Source organism: Oculina patagonica, chromosome 3, assembly GCF_052425735.1.
Source record: "Oculina patagonica isolate OP01 chromosome 3, crgOcupat, whole genome shotgun sequence".
NCBI classification, from domain to species: domain Eukaryota; kingdom Metazoa; phylum Cnidaria; class Anthozoa; order Scleractinia; family Oculinidae; genus Oculina; species Oculina patagonica.
The window spans coordinates 6,536,612-6,555,288 of record NC_135760.1 but is presented as its reverse complement, the minus strand read 5'-3'; the positions used below and the strand labels follow the sequence as shown (position 1 = coordinate 6,555,288).

The window sequence follows — 18,677 nt, the reverse complement described above, 5'->3', positions numbered from 1 at the left end:
TGCAACACCGTTGCTTAGAGTTAGAATAAAATAGGACCTTCTGAAATATACCCGGCATATCATAGCCAATCGAACGTTCGAAAATCGAACACAATCAAACTCAATCCGTGGATTGAGTTCGGCAATCGAACGGCAATCGAGCGAAATCGAACACCAGATTGAGTTCGATTGAGTTCGATTGAAATTTAGTTCGATTGACTATGCCGGGAATATAAAAAGGTTTACAATCCAATATTTCGTCGATTCCTCGAAAGGTCGGATATATAAACAACGTAAACGTTGCTAACACACGAGACCGGATATCCGTTTAAATTCGACCGGATATATATAACCGATTAAATTCCTAGTAAGTTAGTAAAGAGCTTCAACAATTTCCTGGTCTGATGCAACACTGTTGCTAGCGGGTTAGATTATAATAGGGCCTAACTGAAATATCAGGAACAGTGTGCACTTCTCGTATGATACAGTTATGATCTATCGATTCGTGTGGAAATTTACGCTCTACTGAGAACGTGGGTAAAAGGAAGTGCAAGTAGAGGACTGCTGAAGACAAACAAGAACCAAAGTAAAGTGCCTGAACTGTGGCTCTCGCCAGATTTTCTTTCTTCCCTTTCCTCAATCATATTTGAGCCACGAACTCGCAGATAGTTGAGCGAGGGATCTGAAGGGGTAAAATGAAAACTTAGATTTGGGTCACTGGGACTGGGAGTCACAAACAAACAAAAAATTGACTGGGATTGGGATTTCGGCAAAATTTGGGAAAACAATAGGCTAAGAAATGGGTTTTATACCACAATTATGTTAAATTATGTGCTTTATCAACTGTAACAATATTTGCTAGATTGTGGAAATACATTACATGATAAAAAATGAAATGTAAGCAGTTGTTTGGCATTAATTGCGGTATTGTAAAATTAGTGTAAGTAATGTCCTATTAGTCTTGTATGTAAGGCAATGTATTGGATTGTATTGTTAATAAAGTAAAAAAAATAAGTGAAAAAAGGTCTTTCATTTCAATAAAACAATGGAGAAAGAAAACCTCTAGGCCTAGAGGTCGAAATTTAGATTTATACATGGCGCGAAGTACAGTATGTTGGTATGGAACGTTATTCAAATTGTATTTCAGTATCTCAGGTGGTTTTCAGTCACTGGACCGTGACAAGACTGGCCACAGTTTTGCTTGAATTGCCCAGCAGATCTGAAGGGATCGTCATGCGAAAGATTGCGTGACATGTCCAAAGAGCATCTGCGAGGGAAGTTTCTGAGAATTAGTTACCCTGCCGTGCAGTATGTGATTAGGTGATAGGAATCAACAGTGTTAATTTTAATTTGAAAACACTTCCTGTTGTTTTTCAGTTTCAGTTCATTACCAATGGATGTGCTTACACAGAGTCTTGTTCCTAAAATTGTTCTGTTCATACTGCTTCTATCTTTTGCTACAGTTACCAACTCTCAAGGTAAGTCCTGGGTGTCCAACTTGCCAAATGTCAGGGCGGGTAAATGGCGTGGGTTCTATGGGGAATTACTCGGGAGGCCGCAGCTGTCGCTATAGTAACAACATTAAAGTGAAAAACTGTGGTGGTTATTACGTGTATGAGTTACAAAAGCCGCCTAACTGCAAAGCTCGATACTGTGGTAACGCCGGTGCTGGTAAGTTGCATTCGTAATCTGAACGAGTCATTCAAAATAAAACGTAAAATGAAGTTTTAAATATGTTGTAAGACCCTAAGAAACAACAAAAATGAAAAAACTGATACATGAGGAAATCTAATTTTTGTTAGGAATGTTTTTACCTGAAGTGGATGGGTGTTAAAAATTACACATTCCTTAGTGGTTAGAGCCCGCGAAACATAGACTTAGCTCCCAGTCACTCATTTGATTCGCAGGAAACCGCTGGGCTTCAAACTCAAAATGGCGGCTAATCGTGGAACGAGCGACTTGTATCACCTGCAACGTGCTAATTTTAAAATGCGGCGTTCACCGGTGGTTTTTTCCACCGACTACTTTTTACGGCTGTCATTCATAAATAATTAGACGCAAACTGCGGGAGCGCGCGCTCTGCTCGCGAGACGTGGCTGGTTTTTTTTTTTGTCGGTTTGTTTTATTACCAGATTTGTCACTATCTCACTCGCTGGATAAAATAAATAAAAGTCAACTGGTATGTTTTAACTCGAAGAGCCTAGAAGTGTAAAACAAAATTTTTAAACATTTCAACTGTATCCTTGTTAAAAAATCTTGTCAGTTGTAACGCTGCTTAATCTCTTTTTTTGTGTTGATTCTGTCTGCATGGCCAGAAAAATCAGCAAAGTCACTGTCAGAGTAAAAGTCAGTTTTTTTGCTCAAGAAAACAACACAATGACTATCGCAGCTCGCTTCCCAAGGGATCTATGTTGATTTAACAAGGGTTCAAAACTGTGCTGAGTATTTCTTTAAACAATGCAACTGGTACTTCCTGGTACTTGCCATTTGCAAGAAATTGTTTCGACAAGTGCAGCTGCATAGTTTTGTTAATAATAATAATAATAATAATAATAATAATAATAATAATAATAATTAATAATAAATAATAAACACTTTATTAACCAATTTCTAAAAGAATTACAATGATTTGACTATTCGAATAAGAACTTTATATATAAACATATTATTTACATCATAATAAAAACAGTGTCTTTAAAAATGTAGAAAAATAGTAAAAGCGACTTCGAGAGCAATAATAAAAGAAGAACTATATATTAAAAAAAAAAAATATTCGATCTAAATTGCAGTACGAGAATTCTCTACTTGAAAGTCCATATCATAAATGTCAATGTTCCTGTTTCTCTTTACAGTTTTTGATCCCCTTAGGCAGATTAAGGCGGATCGGAGGATCGCAAATGAGACTTTTGATCTGATCCAAGACACCGTTGTTGCGTAATCCTCCCCTTTCTTTGCGGCGATTAATTCTGCAAGCCTACTGTGATACCTCTTGCACTCCTCGCCCATTCCTCCGGTGGATGTAAACACCAATGGAGTGAAAGTTCCCTGTTCTACTTGAAGAACCCTGTCTGCGTAAGCCCTCTTCTTCTCATTCTCATGGGTACGGTATATCTGCTTGGGAGTTTGGTCCTTGTAGGAATCTGCGTTGGGGTGACACACCCTCACATCAAAGAACGCGGATCTCTGCTTCTCCCAAAACCCCCGGGCATGTATATCTAGGCGAGTATCTGGCGTTGTGTTAGCGCCGCTTGGTAGCCTCTCTCCAGTCAGTTCTTGAAGGACGGGCTCTATTTCGACATCATTACAGACCATCTTAAGCAAGTCAGCCTCGAGGTCACGGAGTTCATTATGGCGCTGAATTATGAATCCGCCTCTCCTACAAATCATTGCATGATCGATTGTAAAGGCGTCACCACACACGCACACTGTCGGCTTGTCGTCAATTTCCCAGTCGTACCTGAGCTTTACAGCATCTCGGAACTCGCCTTTATTCAGATTGTAGCCCATGTCCTTTAATGGGAGGACCGTGAGCCAGTTAGAAGCACCTTTCTCGGATGCGAGATCAATGGCTCGTTGTGTCTTCTGAGGTAGAGACTCCCTGACATTGCCAAGCCTAGTCTGAAGCGCTTCGTTGGTTTCTCTTCGCACGCACTGCTGTAGTGTCTTGACAGCAGTATCAGCCGGTGTTTCATGATCCTGTGCGATTATTTTCTCGACTAGGGGCGCTGTGATCTTGGTTGACACCTTGAATTGGGACGCTGCATCCTGGCTTGGATTAATAAGTCCAAGCCCCCCTAGCCGCACTGGAAGTGCCACTAGGTCTCTCTCTTCTTTTGTGCAGTGGTGATCAGTGATTGATGGTATTAGTACATCTGCAATAGCACGCTCCAGGGGCTCTAATAGATCTTCTATATCAGGAAGTGTTCTGAGAAAATATGTCCAGTGGTGGCGTAGTCCGAAGGTAAATGCCGCATAGCACGCCTGTGGGTTTGATGTGGCATACTCGGCTAGCTTTACCACCTGGCTCACCCACTCCTCAACCTTTCCATCGACATACTCTTCGAGATAAGCTCGAGAGCCCAGAGCGGCGCCTAGATGTTTTTGTCCCTGCGTAGAGATGTTTATCGCAGTCCCCTCGAAGATAGCTTTAGCATGGTCCTTCTTGTCGGGTTTTGTAATAAGCCAGCACTTTTTGGCGTTAGGGTAGTACCCCAAATCAGGTCCTGCCTCAGTCAGCACATCCCACCATCGCTTGATATCTTCCAATGAACCTGCACCACTCGCGTCATCGGCAAACCAGCACTGCTTCAAATCGTTCGAAATCCCCAAACGAGTAATCAGAGGTTGTAGACTGATGGCGTAAATTCCCATCGCTAGAGGATCTCCTTGCGTTGTACCCTCTGCAGACTTGATCTCCTTCCCTCCGATTATGAATAATCCTGCTGGTTCTCGATACGTATTGATAATAATAATAATAATAATAATAATAATAATAATAATAATAATAATAATAATAATAATAATAATAATGTTCTTTATCCAGGGAGCTCACATCACCAAAGGTGTTATTCAGTGAGGCCCTGCAAAATAATAGTTCAAATTCAAAATTAAGAGATTAAAAAATAGTTTAAGAATTTAAAAAGTTACAAGATAAAAAATGTATAGTATTAAAATTCACAATAAAAGGCACAGGATAAAAAATTTAGCTAAAAACTACATTCTTCAGGGCTTGCTTAAAAAGTAAAATTGACTTAATGTCTCGTATCGATTTGGTACCATAATTCTAGTTGGAAACGCCATCAGAGCCTGGGCATCGACGACAGTCTTTATTGTGACTGAAGAATTGGACTTAAACCTTTCAAATTTAAACAACAAAAAACATGGCCTCCAAGTAAAGTGAAATTTTCAAGTTGACATCTGAATGTATTCTGAACAGAGCTAGTACAACCACAACAATTTATGTACTTAAAAAATATAAAACCTAACAATAACTGCGAAAGAGTACCATAAAATGTTAACAACGTAGAGTGAAATAGTTAAATTAACGTGATAGAGGACCAACCGAGGCACATTGATCATGTTCCTATTTTATTTAAGCCACCGAAATATTTAAAGTAAGGGGATGGAGACGCTTGCATTCAAGGAAGGGCGCGTATTCGACGAAATGCTGTAAAAAAAATTGCGTTCTATACTGTCTTGCAAATTAAGCTGAAAAGGCCGAAGATAACACTTTAGTTTAACTATCATCCGTTGGGTTTTAGTAGTATGTCCAAAGAACTGGATTTACATGGAAGGTTCCTGCTACCATTTCTCTTCCGGCGCCTCCTTGAATTGGACTGCAGCCAAATCCGCCTGTGAAGATTTGGGATCCAACCTTGTCGTGATAAATTCACAAGCAGAACAACAAGCAATTGCCGCAAAAGTATCTCAGCGCACATGGATTGGTTTGTACAGGAATCCTAAAGACAAGTCTCGCTGGCTGTGGGTTGATGGATCACCGGTAACTTACACTAACTGGGCTAGAGGGGAGCCTAACCACCCTAACAGCCAGAAGTGTGCTGAAATGTATCCTAAGGAGCGCGGATGGAAATGGAACGACAAGGAATGTTATGCTAAGTTTCCTTTCGTGTGTGAAAAGAGAGGTATGTCTGTGTGCGAGGACGGCAAGGATTAATATATACACAGGCCGCCCAGACGTTGTATTCGATTTAGGTGATTTTAAAAAACTCATTAATAATTCATAAAGAAAATACAAAAGAAATTAATGTTTAATGAGTGACTTTATATCTGATAAAGACACGGCTAAACTTTACGTCCAATTTTCTAGGCCAAAATAACCCCAAATCTAAATATTAGTGCAAGAATGAGTTGATCTACATCAGAAGATTTTTAAGCCGTTCAATAAATTCGCAGTTCGTGTTTTATCAAGTCTAAAACACTCGGCTGCGCCTCGTGTTTTAAACTTGATAAAACACTGCTGCTCATTTATTAAACATTACATAAGACAATGTATGAGAATGCTTTGAAAATTGCTCTAAATAGTACTTGTATGAAAGATTTGAATAAAAATGTCTTACCTTGTGTTTATCTTGCGTTATTTTGACATTTCTGTGCTCCTGGAGTGGGTTTAAAGCCGTTTAGACGAGTTTTTCTTCCCGACGTTGTCCTTCCCCTACGTCTAAACGGCTTTAAACCCACTCCAGAAGCACAGAAATGTCAAAATAACGCAAGATAAACATAAGGTAAGACATTTGTATTTAAATCGTTCATACAAGTACTATTTATAGCAATTTTCAAAGTATTCTCATACATATTTGTCTTATAATCACCTAAATCGAATACAACATCTGGGCGGCCTGTGATATATATGGCCGTTTCCATGTTGTTTTGCAGAGAAGAGGACGCAAAAATAGAAGCTGTGAAAGGCTCCCACTTCTCTCTTTTCCTATTTAGCAGTAAAGTCCGGCGGTTTAGCTCCTCACTTGTGCGATGTTTGATACAAGCACCAAACTTTGCAGGATTACAAGCATTCACATACTAATCAATTCTCTATATAGTGCCAAGAACGCCAATTTCCTATTTTCAGCTAGTAAACAGCAATGAAATTTTCTGCCAAGAGGCCCCTCCCCCACGAAGTACTTCCTCGTTTGCTTTTATACACCTTTTATCATGACGAGGTGGTAAATAGCCAACGAGGCGCGAAGCGCCGAGTTGGCTATAACGACTCGTATCCAACAAGGGCGAATAGAATAATTGTTTTATTAAATTCTTCTTTAAGTTTAAATCGACTGGACATTTCATTTTGATGTAAACGAAGTGATAGTATGAGGAGGCGGGAAAATTTGTGGCGCGGTGTTCACTTCTTGAGTTGAATGAAACACGAAAGGAAAGCGAGCGAAGCCGGAGTTTTCTTCCCAAGATTTTTATCTAACAATCTTCTCTAAAGTCTTCTTTATATCCTGGAAATTGTGACAACAGTTAAGATTTACGGGATGATCCGAAGCAAAAGCTTTTCTGGAAACTACACGTCTTGTGCAAGTCGAACGAAGCAAGTGTTTACATTGTACGGCTGTCATCAAGACTGCTATATTATTTGAAGCGAAATTGAACTCAAAGCGGAACAGATTTATTGAAGTTTATAAGGACAAGACCAAGATTGAAAGGTAATAAACTTTACAGAAGTGCTGAGCCTAATTTTATGACGAACACTGAATGAAACTGTGTCAGAAACTCCTTGTTTCTTCGTAGTGGCTTTTGTTTGTCAAAATGCCTGTTTTTGCAGCTCCATTCTGCTCAAACAGAGCTCCAAGAACTACAAAAAACAAGGAGTTCCGACTACTAAAATTTTTCCGCCAAACTTCAGGCTGAGCTCTTTGACGTCACGCATACATTACCAGCTCCAAGATGGCGGCGTTAAGTTGTCGAGTTTTGGGAAAGATTTCGTAGGGTTATAGCGCACGTTGGAGGCTGAAATTTTGGTGAATAACATATCTTTGTGAGTAGTAATGTACTACACTCTGAGGCAAATTTGCCTTAGAGATGTAGTACATCACTACTTCCAGTGCTGGATACAAAATATGGGACAAAAATGGATTCAAATATTGGAATCAAATATTAGAATCAAAAACTGAAATTCAAACCCTAGAAAAACAAGCCTGTAAAACCAAGCCTGAAAAACCAACCCTAACTCAACCCTAGGTTCAAAATAAAAAAACTTCTTATACTCTTTTTAAAAAATATTGGAAGTGCGTTTAAATCAAGCTATGGATTCAAGCGTAGCTTTTCTTTTTTATTTTATAAAATAAAAGAGAAAATCTTGTTCATATAAAATTTTATTTTATATGATCAATTATATTTATTTGTTCTTACATATATAAAAATATATTCATTAGTAAGTATATATATATGAGGAGTAAAGTATTTTATAAAGGTAATCTTGCTCATTCAGGTGGAAATAAAGTTAAATTCTTTGTTAATAAAAGTGCTGATCATTGTAAATATGTTAAACAAAGTGGTCAGGACTTTATTTGTGATAATGATGAAGAAGAATTGATGATCAAAAAAGGAGGTACTTATATATTTTCATATTGGGACGGCTTAAAATCAAATGGTGAAGCTTATTTATTGATAAAGAAGGATGACGAATATTTTATAAAATCAAACAATGGTTTTCTAAGACTTGTATTACCAAATACAAAAAACAAATATGAAACTTTTAATGTGACGACAATTGTACAATTAAATGATGATGATGTTATTTCAATAGAAACAAATTCACAAAATCACACATTGGATGGTAAAGATTACAGCTACATTTTTATTTTTAAAATAGATTGATTGAATTACACGTGAATCTCTATCTTCTTTCATTCATTTGAATCAAATCATGGTTTTATAACTTGATTCAAATCTTATTATTTGCTCCGTGGGTATTGGTATTTCCATTATATAATAGATAATAGAAATTATATTTTTTGTTTATAGTGCGTTTAAATATGTTGTAGATCCTTCATTGGTATCCAACTATTAAAGTCATCACTGTATCCCTTCCATTTGACAAGAGCCTGTTTCTTTTTGTAGTCTCTACGGATCACTTTATCAATTCTGAATACATCCTGTTTTGCTTTTAATATTTCAGGTTCATAAAAGCTACCTTGTATTTCTTCATTATTCAAATCCTTTAATTTGTAAGTAATAGGATTGGTATGTTGTATTTTGTCAATTGTAAAAACCTCTTCTGTCCAGTTTGGGGTGTACCCTTTATCGAAAATATTTCTTTTATATTTCGATATTCGAACTTTATCACCTATTTTGAATTTCGGTTTCGGTTTTGATGTTTCCATATCACCGTATAAATTGAAATATACTAAGCCTTCATTCTTTTTCCTCGAGGCTTCTACAGGTGTCATTTTAATGCTTGAGTGTTTGGTATTATTATACTGTTTTAACAGCTTGGGTAGCATATCGAGGTACGTCGTATTACCTTGAGCAGTGAATTGTTTCCACATTTTGGACTTTATTGTTCGATTCCAACGCTCACATACAGACGACTTTTCTTCATTTTCTGTTGAGTATAGTGTTATTTTATTCTTTTCTAAGATGTCTTTTACATGTTGGTTATAATACTCTTTACCCTTGTCTGTCCAAAGATATTGTGGTTTACGCCCCTCTTTGAATATTGTTTTCAAAGCTTGAGTTACAGTTTCACCTTTTTTGTCTTTTAGAGGCACTATCCAACCATATTTACTGAAAACATCTAGTACCATTAGAAGGTATCTGTAGCCTTTATTCCATTTACTGAACTGTTGCATCTCAACAAGATCACTGCACCATATCTCATCAATATGGTTAACTATAACACGTCGTTTAGTAAAGTTACGTTTTATTGGCTTGTGTAATTCATCAGCTAATTTGTCTTGCCATTTTTCTTCACCTGTCGTTTTTTTACGTTTTTTTTTGGCTTAACACCAAGTCCGATTTTTCGTTTACTAGCGATTAAAGCTTGTACTCCTGTTGTTCCCCATGGACGGTCTTTAAATGGTATTTTTGATATTCTCTTAAGCATAAGATCATCTGCCTTGTGTTTATCAGCAAGTGATTTTGAATTACTGTAATCAATATCATGCTGTTGACATATGCTATCAAGATTGTTTATTGGATCTCTATATTTAGGATCGTTAGAAGCTAATCTTTCTTCTAATTTAGTACCAGGTCCACAATAGTTGTACTTTTTTCCTGTAGGTGTTCTCATATGTAATTCTCCAAGTTTTGATAAGTGTTTTTGAATATCAATACCCTTTCCTTTTTTGTAATGATTAACATTGTCTTTCACTCCTTTGAAAGCTTGTCCAGCTAAAAGTCTTGCCATTGAAGCAAAGCTAGGTGATGGAGTTACGAAATTAGATGCTACATAGGCTATTTTATCAACAGTAGAAGGGTCTTTTCGTCTTGCAAGAGCTCCACCACTATGACCTTTTATGAATTTACTCTTCTTTTTACCGCAAATATAACAATTTGATTTTTCCATAAGACGGCCATTCTTTGCTTTGACTTTTTTAGAATTCATAGACTCAGTATTCTTTTTACATGAAACACAGTATGACTTACACATATATATATATATACATTAGATATTTAATCACAGTATGTGTTTCGCCATTTTTTAGATTTTTTATCCCAAATAGTAGCAGAGCATGAAGGATCTTGATGCTCACTTGGGGATGTCCAGAACTTTTTTGAAAATAATCCATTTTTATTGTTAAAAGCCCCTTTAGCAATTTCACCACTCCAGTATTTATCAAACAATTTTTTATCACCTCCGGTAGCGCCCATGATGAAAGATGCTACGTCTTGAGCTTGTTGAAACCCCGGAATCTTATCGCCGATCTTTTTGTTGATGGTTTGACCAACTCCCCGACCTTGTGTCTTTTTTTTATTGCTTACAAAACGGGTTTTAACGCTTTTACATTCAGAGCAAATGCATTTCATCATAAGTCGCCCATTTTTGGTTTGAACATATTTTTCACTTTCTGGTACGCATTCTGTCTGTTTTTTCTGTTTTACACAATACGATTTGACCATTATATATATTGATTATACAATTTCATCAAAATTTTTTTTACAGCTTCTCTTTTCTTTATCAATGAACAAAAATTCGAAGGGCATCAGTTTGTCAAATAAATTGGGATCTATTCTGTTTTCTTTGCCGATCAGATTGGAATGGTTTTTTGTGGCTGGTGGATATAATAACATATGTGAACTGTTCAGTCTTATTTTCTGAGGCACATCATAGTAACTTTGACTCAAATAAATGGGAGTTATATTATGATGTCTTCCATCAGTGAAATGATTCGCTATTTTGGATTGAATTTTGTCACAACAATTTATCAAATCATCGAAGACCACTATTTTTCTGTTATTGTTGGGATATTCTTCAGTATCCATTATTTCATCAGCAGTCTTAATCTCTAACACATCATAACCAACCTTTTTTGATATGTCATCCATCAATGATTCGAGATCTTTTATTTTGTCTTGATGTCTATTCGGAGTATAAAATATTATCTTGTCATAAAACACGAGCGGTTTTCTCAATATGTGCATCAGAAGGTTTGTTTTACCACAATTGCTTTGACCGCAAATGAGCATTCTGAATTCTTCATTCAAGAAGTTATTTAAGCTTCGTTTTTGGGCTTCTTTTTTGATGTTGTCATAGTTTGGAATCTTCATCAATATATATATTGTGTACATTAAAATATCTGTCTTCCAGCATTTATGTCAATTGATATATTAATTTTGTCATTTATCTAAACTATTATATATGGATATCGAAAAATTCAGAGAGAATCAGAAGAAGCATTATGAGAATAATCTTTTGAAAAGACAAATCAGAAAACAAATAAAAGACACACTGGATGAAAAACAATCAAGACAATTTGAAAGCAAGGAATTATTCAAACCCGTTATAACATCTCAGAAAGAGGTGAAAGAAACCATCGATAAAAAACAAGACAAATTAATTGAAAACTTGAATGAAAAACAAGAAAAATTAATTACAGCTGTTGATATGTTGAATGAAACAATGTCATCATCTGGTTCACAAAGTGGGGTTCAAAGTTGGTTAAGTGATTTACCATCAAAATTTGAACCTTTAGACATATTACCTGAAGAAGATGAAGAAGAAGATGAAGATGAAGAAGTCCCAAAAAAAGAAGTCGTTGAAGAACATATCTTTAACCAAGGTGAAAAAACCATCATAAGAAAATATGGATTTGATCCTGATTTGAATGATATTCCAGATGAAAAAGAAGTTAGATCAGCAATATCTCATCTTACTGGAAAAAGACGATCTTCAAATCTGATTATTAAAAATAACGCAAGGAAAGATCAAGAGATATTGAGTAAATATCGCACTATTATAAAAGGAATCAATTTGAGGGAAAAAACAGGTGAAGGTATCAGGTCTTACAAACAGCCGAAGCGGAATGCTTACAAGATAAACAATGGACAGTATGGTGGTTTACTCATAAATATGCCAAGATTAATCAATGAAATGGTCATCGAAGCCGTGAAAGATGGCAAAATGGTTTATGAAGACATTGCTGACAAATCACTCGTTGATCTCATCACAAAGAGGTTTAATCCGAAGAAAAAGTATTCATCAAAAGCAATCAAAATATTCAATAATCTCAATATGTTATCAAACATCCCAAAACACAGATCATCAGGGAAATCAAAACTGATTGGAGGTGCAATCATATACTCAGACCCAAACGATTTGATGAAAAGATTGACTTTGTTGACTGGAAGCAAAAGGGCTGGTAATACAAGTATTGCTCTCAGAAATGAAATGTGGCAGATCATTGATTATTTACTCAAACAAGGTGTGATAGCTAAAGCACAATACGATAAATTTGTCAGGACTCAATTAATGTAATCTAATGATATAATGGAAATCCCGATGTTTTTGGATAGCAATGATGGAATAAGAGATTCAATGTCTCATGATTTCACCATCAATCATGTGCCTGAAATAGTCCTAGACAGGAATAAAACATATTATTTGGCTCTTTACAGTGCTGAAATGACTTATAGCTGGTTCAATGTGTCTTCAAAGTATGGAAATAACAAAATAAAATACAGCAAGGATTCTGGAGCGAATTGGGTTGAAATTGTTTTCCGTGATGGAAATTATAGTTATACAGACATTAATGCTTATATTTCACAAATACTCGAAGTGAATGGTGATTTAAACGATAAGGGGAAAGGTATCTCACTTGAATTTTCATCATCATTATTGAAGGTGTATATTGAATTGGAAGAAAAATATCAATTGGATCTCAGAGAAGGTGATTTCTCAAAACTGATTGGTTTCAATAAAGAAATCATCACATCAACAAAATACGGATCCAATGCTCCAAACATAACTAGAAATGTTGATAACATTTTCATTCATTGTAATCTTCTGAGTGACTCGCTTGTTTCAGGGATGCAAGGTGATGTACTTTATCGTTTCAGTGTTGCCAATTTGCAGATATCTTATCCATTTGAAATAAAAGAAACAATACCTCGACCCCTTTTCAACAAAATCAATACCAACATCATCAAAGAATTGAGGATATATATCACTGATGGATTGAACAACCCTATCCATCTCAATAATATACCAATTAACTTGACTTTGCTGTTGAAAGAAGTGTGATATTATATATCGTATTCGTATATGAGCAGAATCAGAAAAGTGAGAGATATGAATACCGGTATGTCATACTACATCGACATTGAAACCGGTGACCCAGTTGATGATCACCAAAAAGGAGGTGGTATTATGAACAGTTTGATTTCCACTGCAAAAAAATCATTGACAAGTAAAACCACCAAAGATTTGGCAAAAAAAGCCGGTAAAAAAGGAGTACAACATGTTGCACATAAAACTGGCAACATCATCAAAAATAGACTGAATAAAGCAACCAAGAAAGAAACAGAAAAACTGAAAAAATACAGTGAATCAGAAAATAAGGGAGATATGATCGTCAGCTTATTACAATCACATCCTGAAAACAAAAAATTCCAACCAGAAAGAACGAAAAAGACGGAAGAACAATTGAGGAATGATATTCTCAGTCTGGAATTCGACAAATTAACCAACATGTAAAATAATGTAAACCATTATTATATAATGTCTTTCAGAAGTTCGAAATATTGCAAACGATATGAATATGTCTCATTTGAATTACAAAATCCAATAACATTACCTGCAAACAATCAATCTCAAAAGAAGAGTGGATACCGTTTCGTCATTGACAGTAGCAGTGAAACTCATCCTTTTGACTTGTATAATTCATACCTTTCTGTCGATTTTAAAATCACAAAGATGGATAACACTGGTTATAATGTAGCTGATCGGGTTGCAACCGTCAATTCCGGTTATTCACTTATCAATCAGTTGAAGGTTGAATTAAGCGGAGTTAATGCTCTCGATGCACCAGGGGTTAATCATGCTATCAATGTGAAAAATCTGACTGAATTATCATCAAGTTACACTGAAACAGTCGGACCAAGCATGTTTAATTACCCTGATACAGGCGTCGGAGCTGTGATTCAAAAATATACAATGAGAGCAGTACAACACGGTGCAAACAACGCTGGTAATGCTTATGAAGTAAGAAATTTCGTTGATGGAGATAATGTAAACTACAATGAGGGTTTCGCAAAAAGAAAAGCATTACTCACGCAAGCTGTTGAAAATAACATCATACTACCATTAAACAGATATGGTTTTTTCAACTCTTTTGAGACAGAAATAGCACCCAATGGTAAAGTAACCATTGATGTCAATCTTGAAACTGATAACAATGTGATATTTCGTGCTGGAGGTGATCCTGGCAGGTTTATTGTCACTAGGCTTGTTTTATGGGTTCCGAAAATGATATTTAATGCTGAGGGTGAGCAGATTTTTCTTCAAACATATCTAAAGCCCCATACATGGTCATATCTCAAAGAAAGGATAGAGACTTCTTCGTCAACAAGACAACGTCAAGGTACATTTAGGATTACTTCTTCAATTCGAAAACCGAGGCATGTTTTTATATGGGCTCTTAATGATGCAAAAATGAATGATCAAACACAGAATCCGTTTCTATTTAATACATATAACATCGCGAATAACCGAACATTTTCAAATGCAAGGCTTGAACTAAGCAACGGTATTTTTTATCCAAACGAAGAACTGAAACCAGATACAGAGATCGTACAAGCATACAGGACATTGATGGAATATCAAAAAGATTTTAATGCTTATTACAGTTCTCCAACAATAACACTGAAATCATTTCAAGAGTTATATGGGCTCATCTATTTTGATCTGAGAAACCAAGAAGAAGAAATCAAAAGTGGATCGACCAAAATCCAGTTCAGTTATAAACTATCTGGGATTCCAAATGCAAATTACAGTCTTTATGCTCTCATTCTCCATGAAGAAGAGCTTGGTGTTGATATCGTCAATGGTAAAGTTCTCCTCAAAGCTTGATTCGTTAATCAAATGTATTTTATGTAACGTTAATATATATGACTGAATACAAACCATACACTGTATCACTCAGCAGAAACCAGAAATTGAAGCTCACAAAAGCCATCATGAACAAATCTCCAATAACACTGAGATTGTCGTCTAATGAGTTGTCTGGAAGCGACAAAATGTTTCTGACAAAAACACAGATCAATAAGATCAAAAAATCGAAAACCCTCAATAAAGGTGTTGATATAAAAATTTCAAAAACACAAATTTCTCATATTAAACCAATGATACAATCGGGTATGGGTCTTCAAAATAGACCGTATCCACCTTCAATAAAAAGCCAAGGACAAGGATTGCGTAACAGACCATTTAATATCCACGATTATGCCCAGTACAAAAGCCCCCCTTTCATTGGTACTTGGTCTGGGGATCAGAAAGGTTCAGGAATAAAAAAAAGAACCATGAAGAAAAAAGTAACCCAAACAACCATTCCAATAATTGGATTGAGATTGTAAATAAACCAAAATTCATTAATAAAGCTTTGAGCGATAGAGATTTGATTAATTGGTGTGATTATTTAAAAATTGATATTACCGGCATATATAGCAGAAACCAACATATGCCTAAAAAACATAGTCCATGTGTTATCAATTTAGATGATTTGAATAATTCTGGAACTCATTGGACTTGTTGTGTACAAGGTAAAAATTACAAAACATTATGGTATTTCGACAGTTTTGGGATGAGTTACCCCGAGGAGTTTAAAATGAGAGCAAAAAGAGATGGTATCACCAATATTCTTTTCAACAATTCTCAATATCAAGACCTCAAATCTGTTTTATGTGGTTATTATTGTCTTTTTTTTTTACACCAAGCACTTGTATTCAAAAAAGGATATTTTGACATCTTGAAACCATTATCAATGACAAACACCAATCACAATGAAAAATTCATCAAGAACTATTTTGAAAATATATAACATAATTACATATGGGATTTTTTGACGGCAATCATACTGCGAATGCAATAACTGGTAGTGTTGGAAAAGAAGGACCAGCTGGGGTTGGTTTTAAACTGACGGACGATGGCAATTATGATATGGAGAATAAAAAAATATTCAAATTGAAGACGCCCAATGACGTTGCAGTAGATGCTGATTACGATTCGTATGCTCTTGATTTGTCTTCAGGTGTCAACAAAGGATATCTTAAATTGAATTGTTTGACAAAAGATGTTGCTGGAAACGATTTCGATGCCAACCAAGCAACGATAAACAACAGTGCACCGTACTATGATGGATTGTACCAAAAAACAAGTCTTGTATCGAAAGAATACGTTGATTTAATGGAAACCAACCTTGAACAAAAAATAGATAGTAAAATACAAAATAAAGCTGATCTAGATACCCACGATGAACAAACGTTTAACAGCATAATAAATGTTCCGAATTTTGATCAAGGATACAGCAATATGTCAAACGTAATGAATAAAGAATATATTGACTCCAGAGACGCGCTTAATAAAACATATGCCGACAATACTTTTCTAACAAAGAAAACAGGTGCTATTTTGGCTAATACCCTTCAGAGCAAGGCTTCCAAAATATATGTCGACAGTACTTTTTTAACGAAGGTTGTTGGTAATGGTTTAGCTCAGAACATACAAAATAGGCTCAATATTCACGGTAGTAACATGATGCAGGCAAATCTCGATATGGGTGGGTATAATATAACCCATCTAAAAAACCCAACCAATGATACAGACGCTGTAAACAAAAAATACATGCTTGATCATGTTGGTGAAAGTCATGTTCAATCAGCTAATGGTGAAAATAAATTTAAATATATAATGGATGATCCCAATGCACAAGTGAGTGAAGAAGATGATGTCGAATTGGGGAATGTTGTAACCTTTCAAAATTCATCACATAAGGTAAATAAAAAGGTTGTTGACATGAAATTATTGCTTGATAGTTCTAAAGGCTATTACAGTTCAAGAATTGGACTAAATCTGTATTTATTGACCAATGATCAATATACTGCTGTTCTTGAGATTATGTGGGGTAGTGATGATATTGACCCTGACAGTTTGGAAATATATGGCACATCATCCATAGAAACTATTCATAACGTTAGCAGAAAAACGTTCAAAACACAAAAATATGTCAGATTGATATGCCAATTCACAAAAAGTCAAAGCATCGGAAACAATTACTTGTATCTCGATTTAGTCATGAAAAATAAAACAGGAAGCTCTTATGCCCCTAAACTACAGACATATTTCACTGTTTATGGAATATCTGGTCATCAATCCAATGTCGAACCAAGTATTTATGATCAAATATATTATATAGCTAATGACCAAATTAATTTTAACACAGCGATCAATATGGATAATAAAGCTATTTATGGTATTGAAGAGGGAAATAGTGATAGCCAAGCCGTCAATTATAAACAACTGAATAGCTTCAATGATAATCTTAAGGCCTATCTTGAAACAAAAATATTATCACTCCAACCCAAAAGTTATTATAATGAAGTGTTTGAATACTTTTTTGATTTATTAGATCCATCAAATTTCATCATGGCAGATAGCAACGGCGCTGTTGTTTCTAGCTTAGGTAGTAATCTCGTTTTTCAAACTACTAAATTGTTAACAGAATTTGAACCAAAAGGGGGCTTTATAGGTGTTTTCGTAATTAATTTAAATGAAAATATCACTGAATCCAATGACTACACTATATATATATCATTTAAATATGACTATAAGACAGGTGATAATAAAAGGATTAAAATTGAATTTATCGATGCAAGTAGTTTCGAATTTCCATGGGTGAAAATTGAGAAGAATAAGCTATTCCTCGATTATGAGTTAGATTCATATACAGAGCAAATTAGAGATGGTTATATAGGTAAAAATATGAATATCCTATATACAAAGATACAGAATCAATTTAGAATCGCTGTTTGCAATAATGCTATGAGTATTGATGAAGCATTATCTGGGTTTAATATCAATACATCTAGCATTAAAATTTCTTCAGATTACTTTGTACAAAGAATCGGTTTTAGTAAAACTGCATATCCGATAAATGGTAATGTGTATCATAAAATCCAATTTTTAGATAAATCAATGGGAGTATTCTTCGAATAAAAATTGCTTAATTGTATAAACAATATATATATGAAAACTGTAGATTTAATACATGAGATACTGAAAACTATTGAACGATTGATCCAAAATATCAGGAAATTATATAACAGATTTAAAAATAGAAAGAAAACATTGTCTAATCAATAATATATGACAAAACAACGCAAAAATATATTCGAATGGAACCATATTAGTGACAAGTTAAATCAAGCGCAAATTCAAGAATTAAAAGAATACTACAGAGTATACCATAAGAAGTGTTGGTGTTATAAAAAAGCTACAAAAAGCTTTAGAAGGCTGAAATTAATAGGCAATTCGCTGGCTATTTTATTCGCTTCAGGAGGCATAGTATCGTCCATTTCAACTGGTGGTATCAGCCTGATTGCAATCAGCACGGGAGCTTTATTGATACAAGGCTGGCTTCAGCATCAGAATCTCGATTTAAAAATTCAAAATGGAATTTTTGCTTATCAAAGCTATCAGCATTTGCTTAATACAATAAAATTCATGTTAAGAACAGGGGAATATG

General features: G+C 35.3%; 2 protein-coding genes and 1 pseudogene across 6 annotated transcripts in view; 1 reads left to right on the top strand and 2 right to left on the bottom strand.

The window, feature by feature from the left end:
* Positions 1-18,677, bottom strand: part of LOC144645097 (adhesion G protein-coupled receptor B2-like) — a 99,481-nt pseudogene that overhangs the window by 47,167 nt on the left and 33,637 nt on the right. The gene's annotated exons all lie outside the window — the stretch shown is intronic.
* Positions 1-18,677, top strand: part of LOC144645216 (CD209 antigen-like protein A) — a 40,507-nt gene that overhangs the window by 1,940 nt on the left and 19,890 nt on the right. The window contains exons 2-3 of one of the 4 annotated variants that reach the window (XM_078504715.1): positions 1,357-1,457; positions 5,241-5,479. In XM_078504715.1, coding sequence (XP_078360841.1) covers positions 1,373-1,457; positions 5,241-5,479 — 324 coding nt within the window. In that variant the 5' untranslated portion in view covers positions 1,357-1,372. Of the gene's footprint in view, positions 1-1,356; positions 1,458-5,240; positions 6,092-18,677 lie in introns of those variants that run through there. The other 3 variants (XM_078504713.1, XM_078504714.1, XM_078504716.1) reach the window with 3 other exon arrangements.
* On the bottom strand, positions 2,758-4,779 carry LOC144645811 (uncharacterized). The gene is made up of 2 exons (XM_078505350.1): positions 4,756-4,779; positions 2,758-4,512 (listed from the first exon to the last, which is right to left on the bottom strand). The coding sequence occupies exons 1-2, from the start codon at positions 4,777-4,779 to the stop codon at positions 2,758-2,760; spliced, it is 1,779 nt and encodes a 592-aa protein (XP_078361476.1).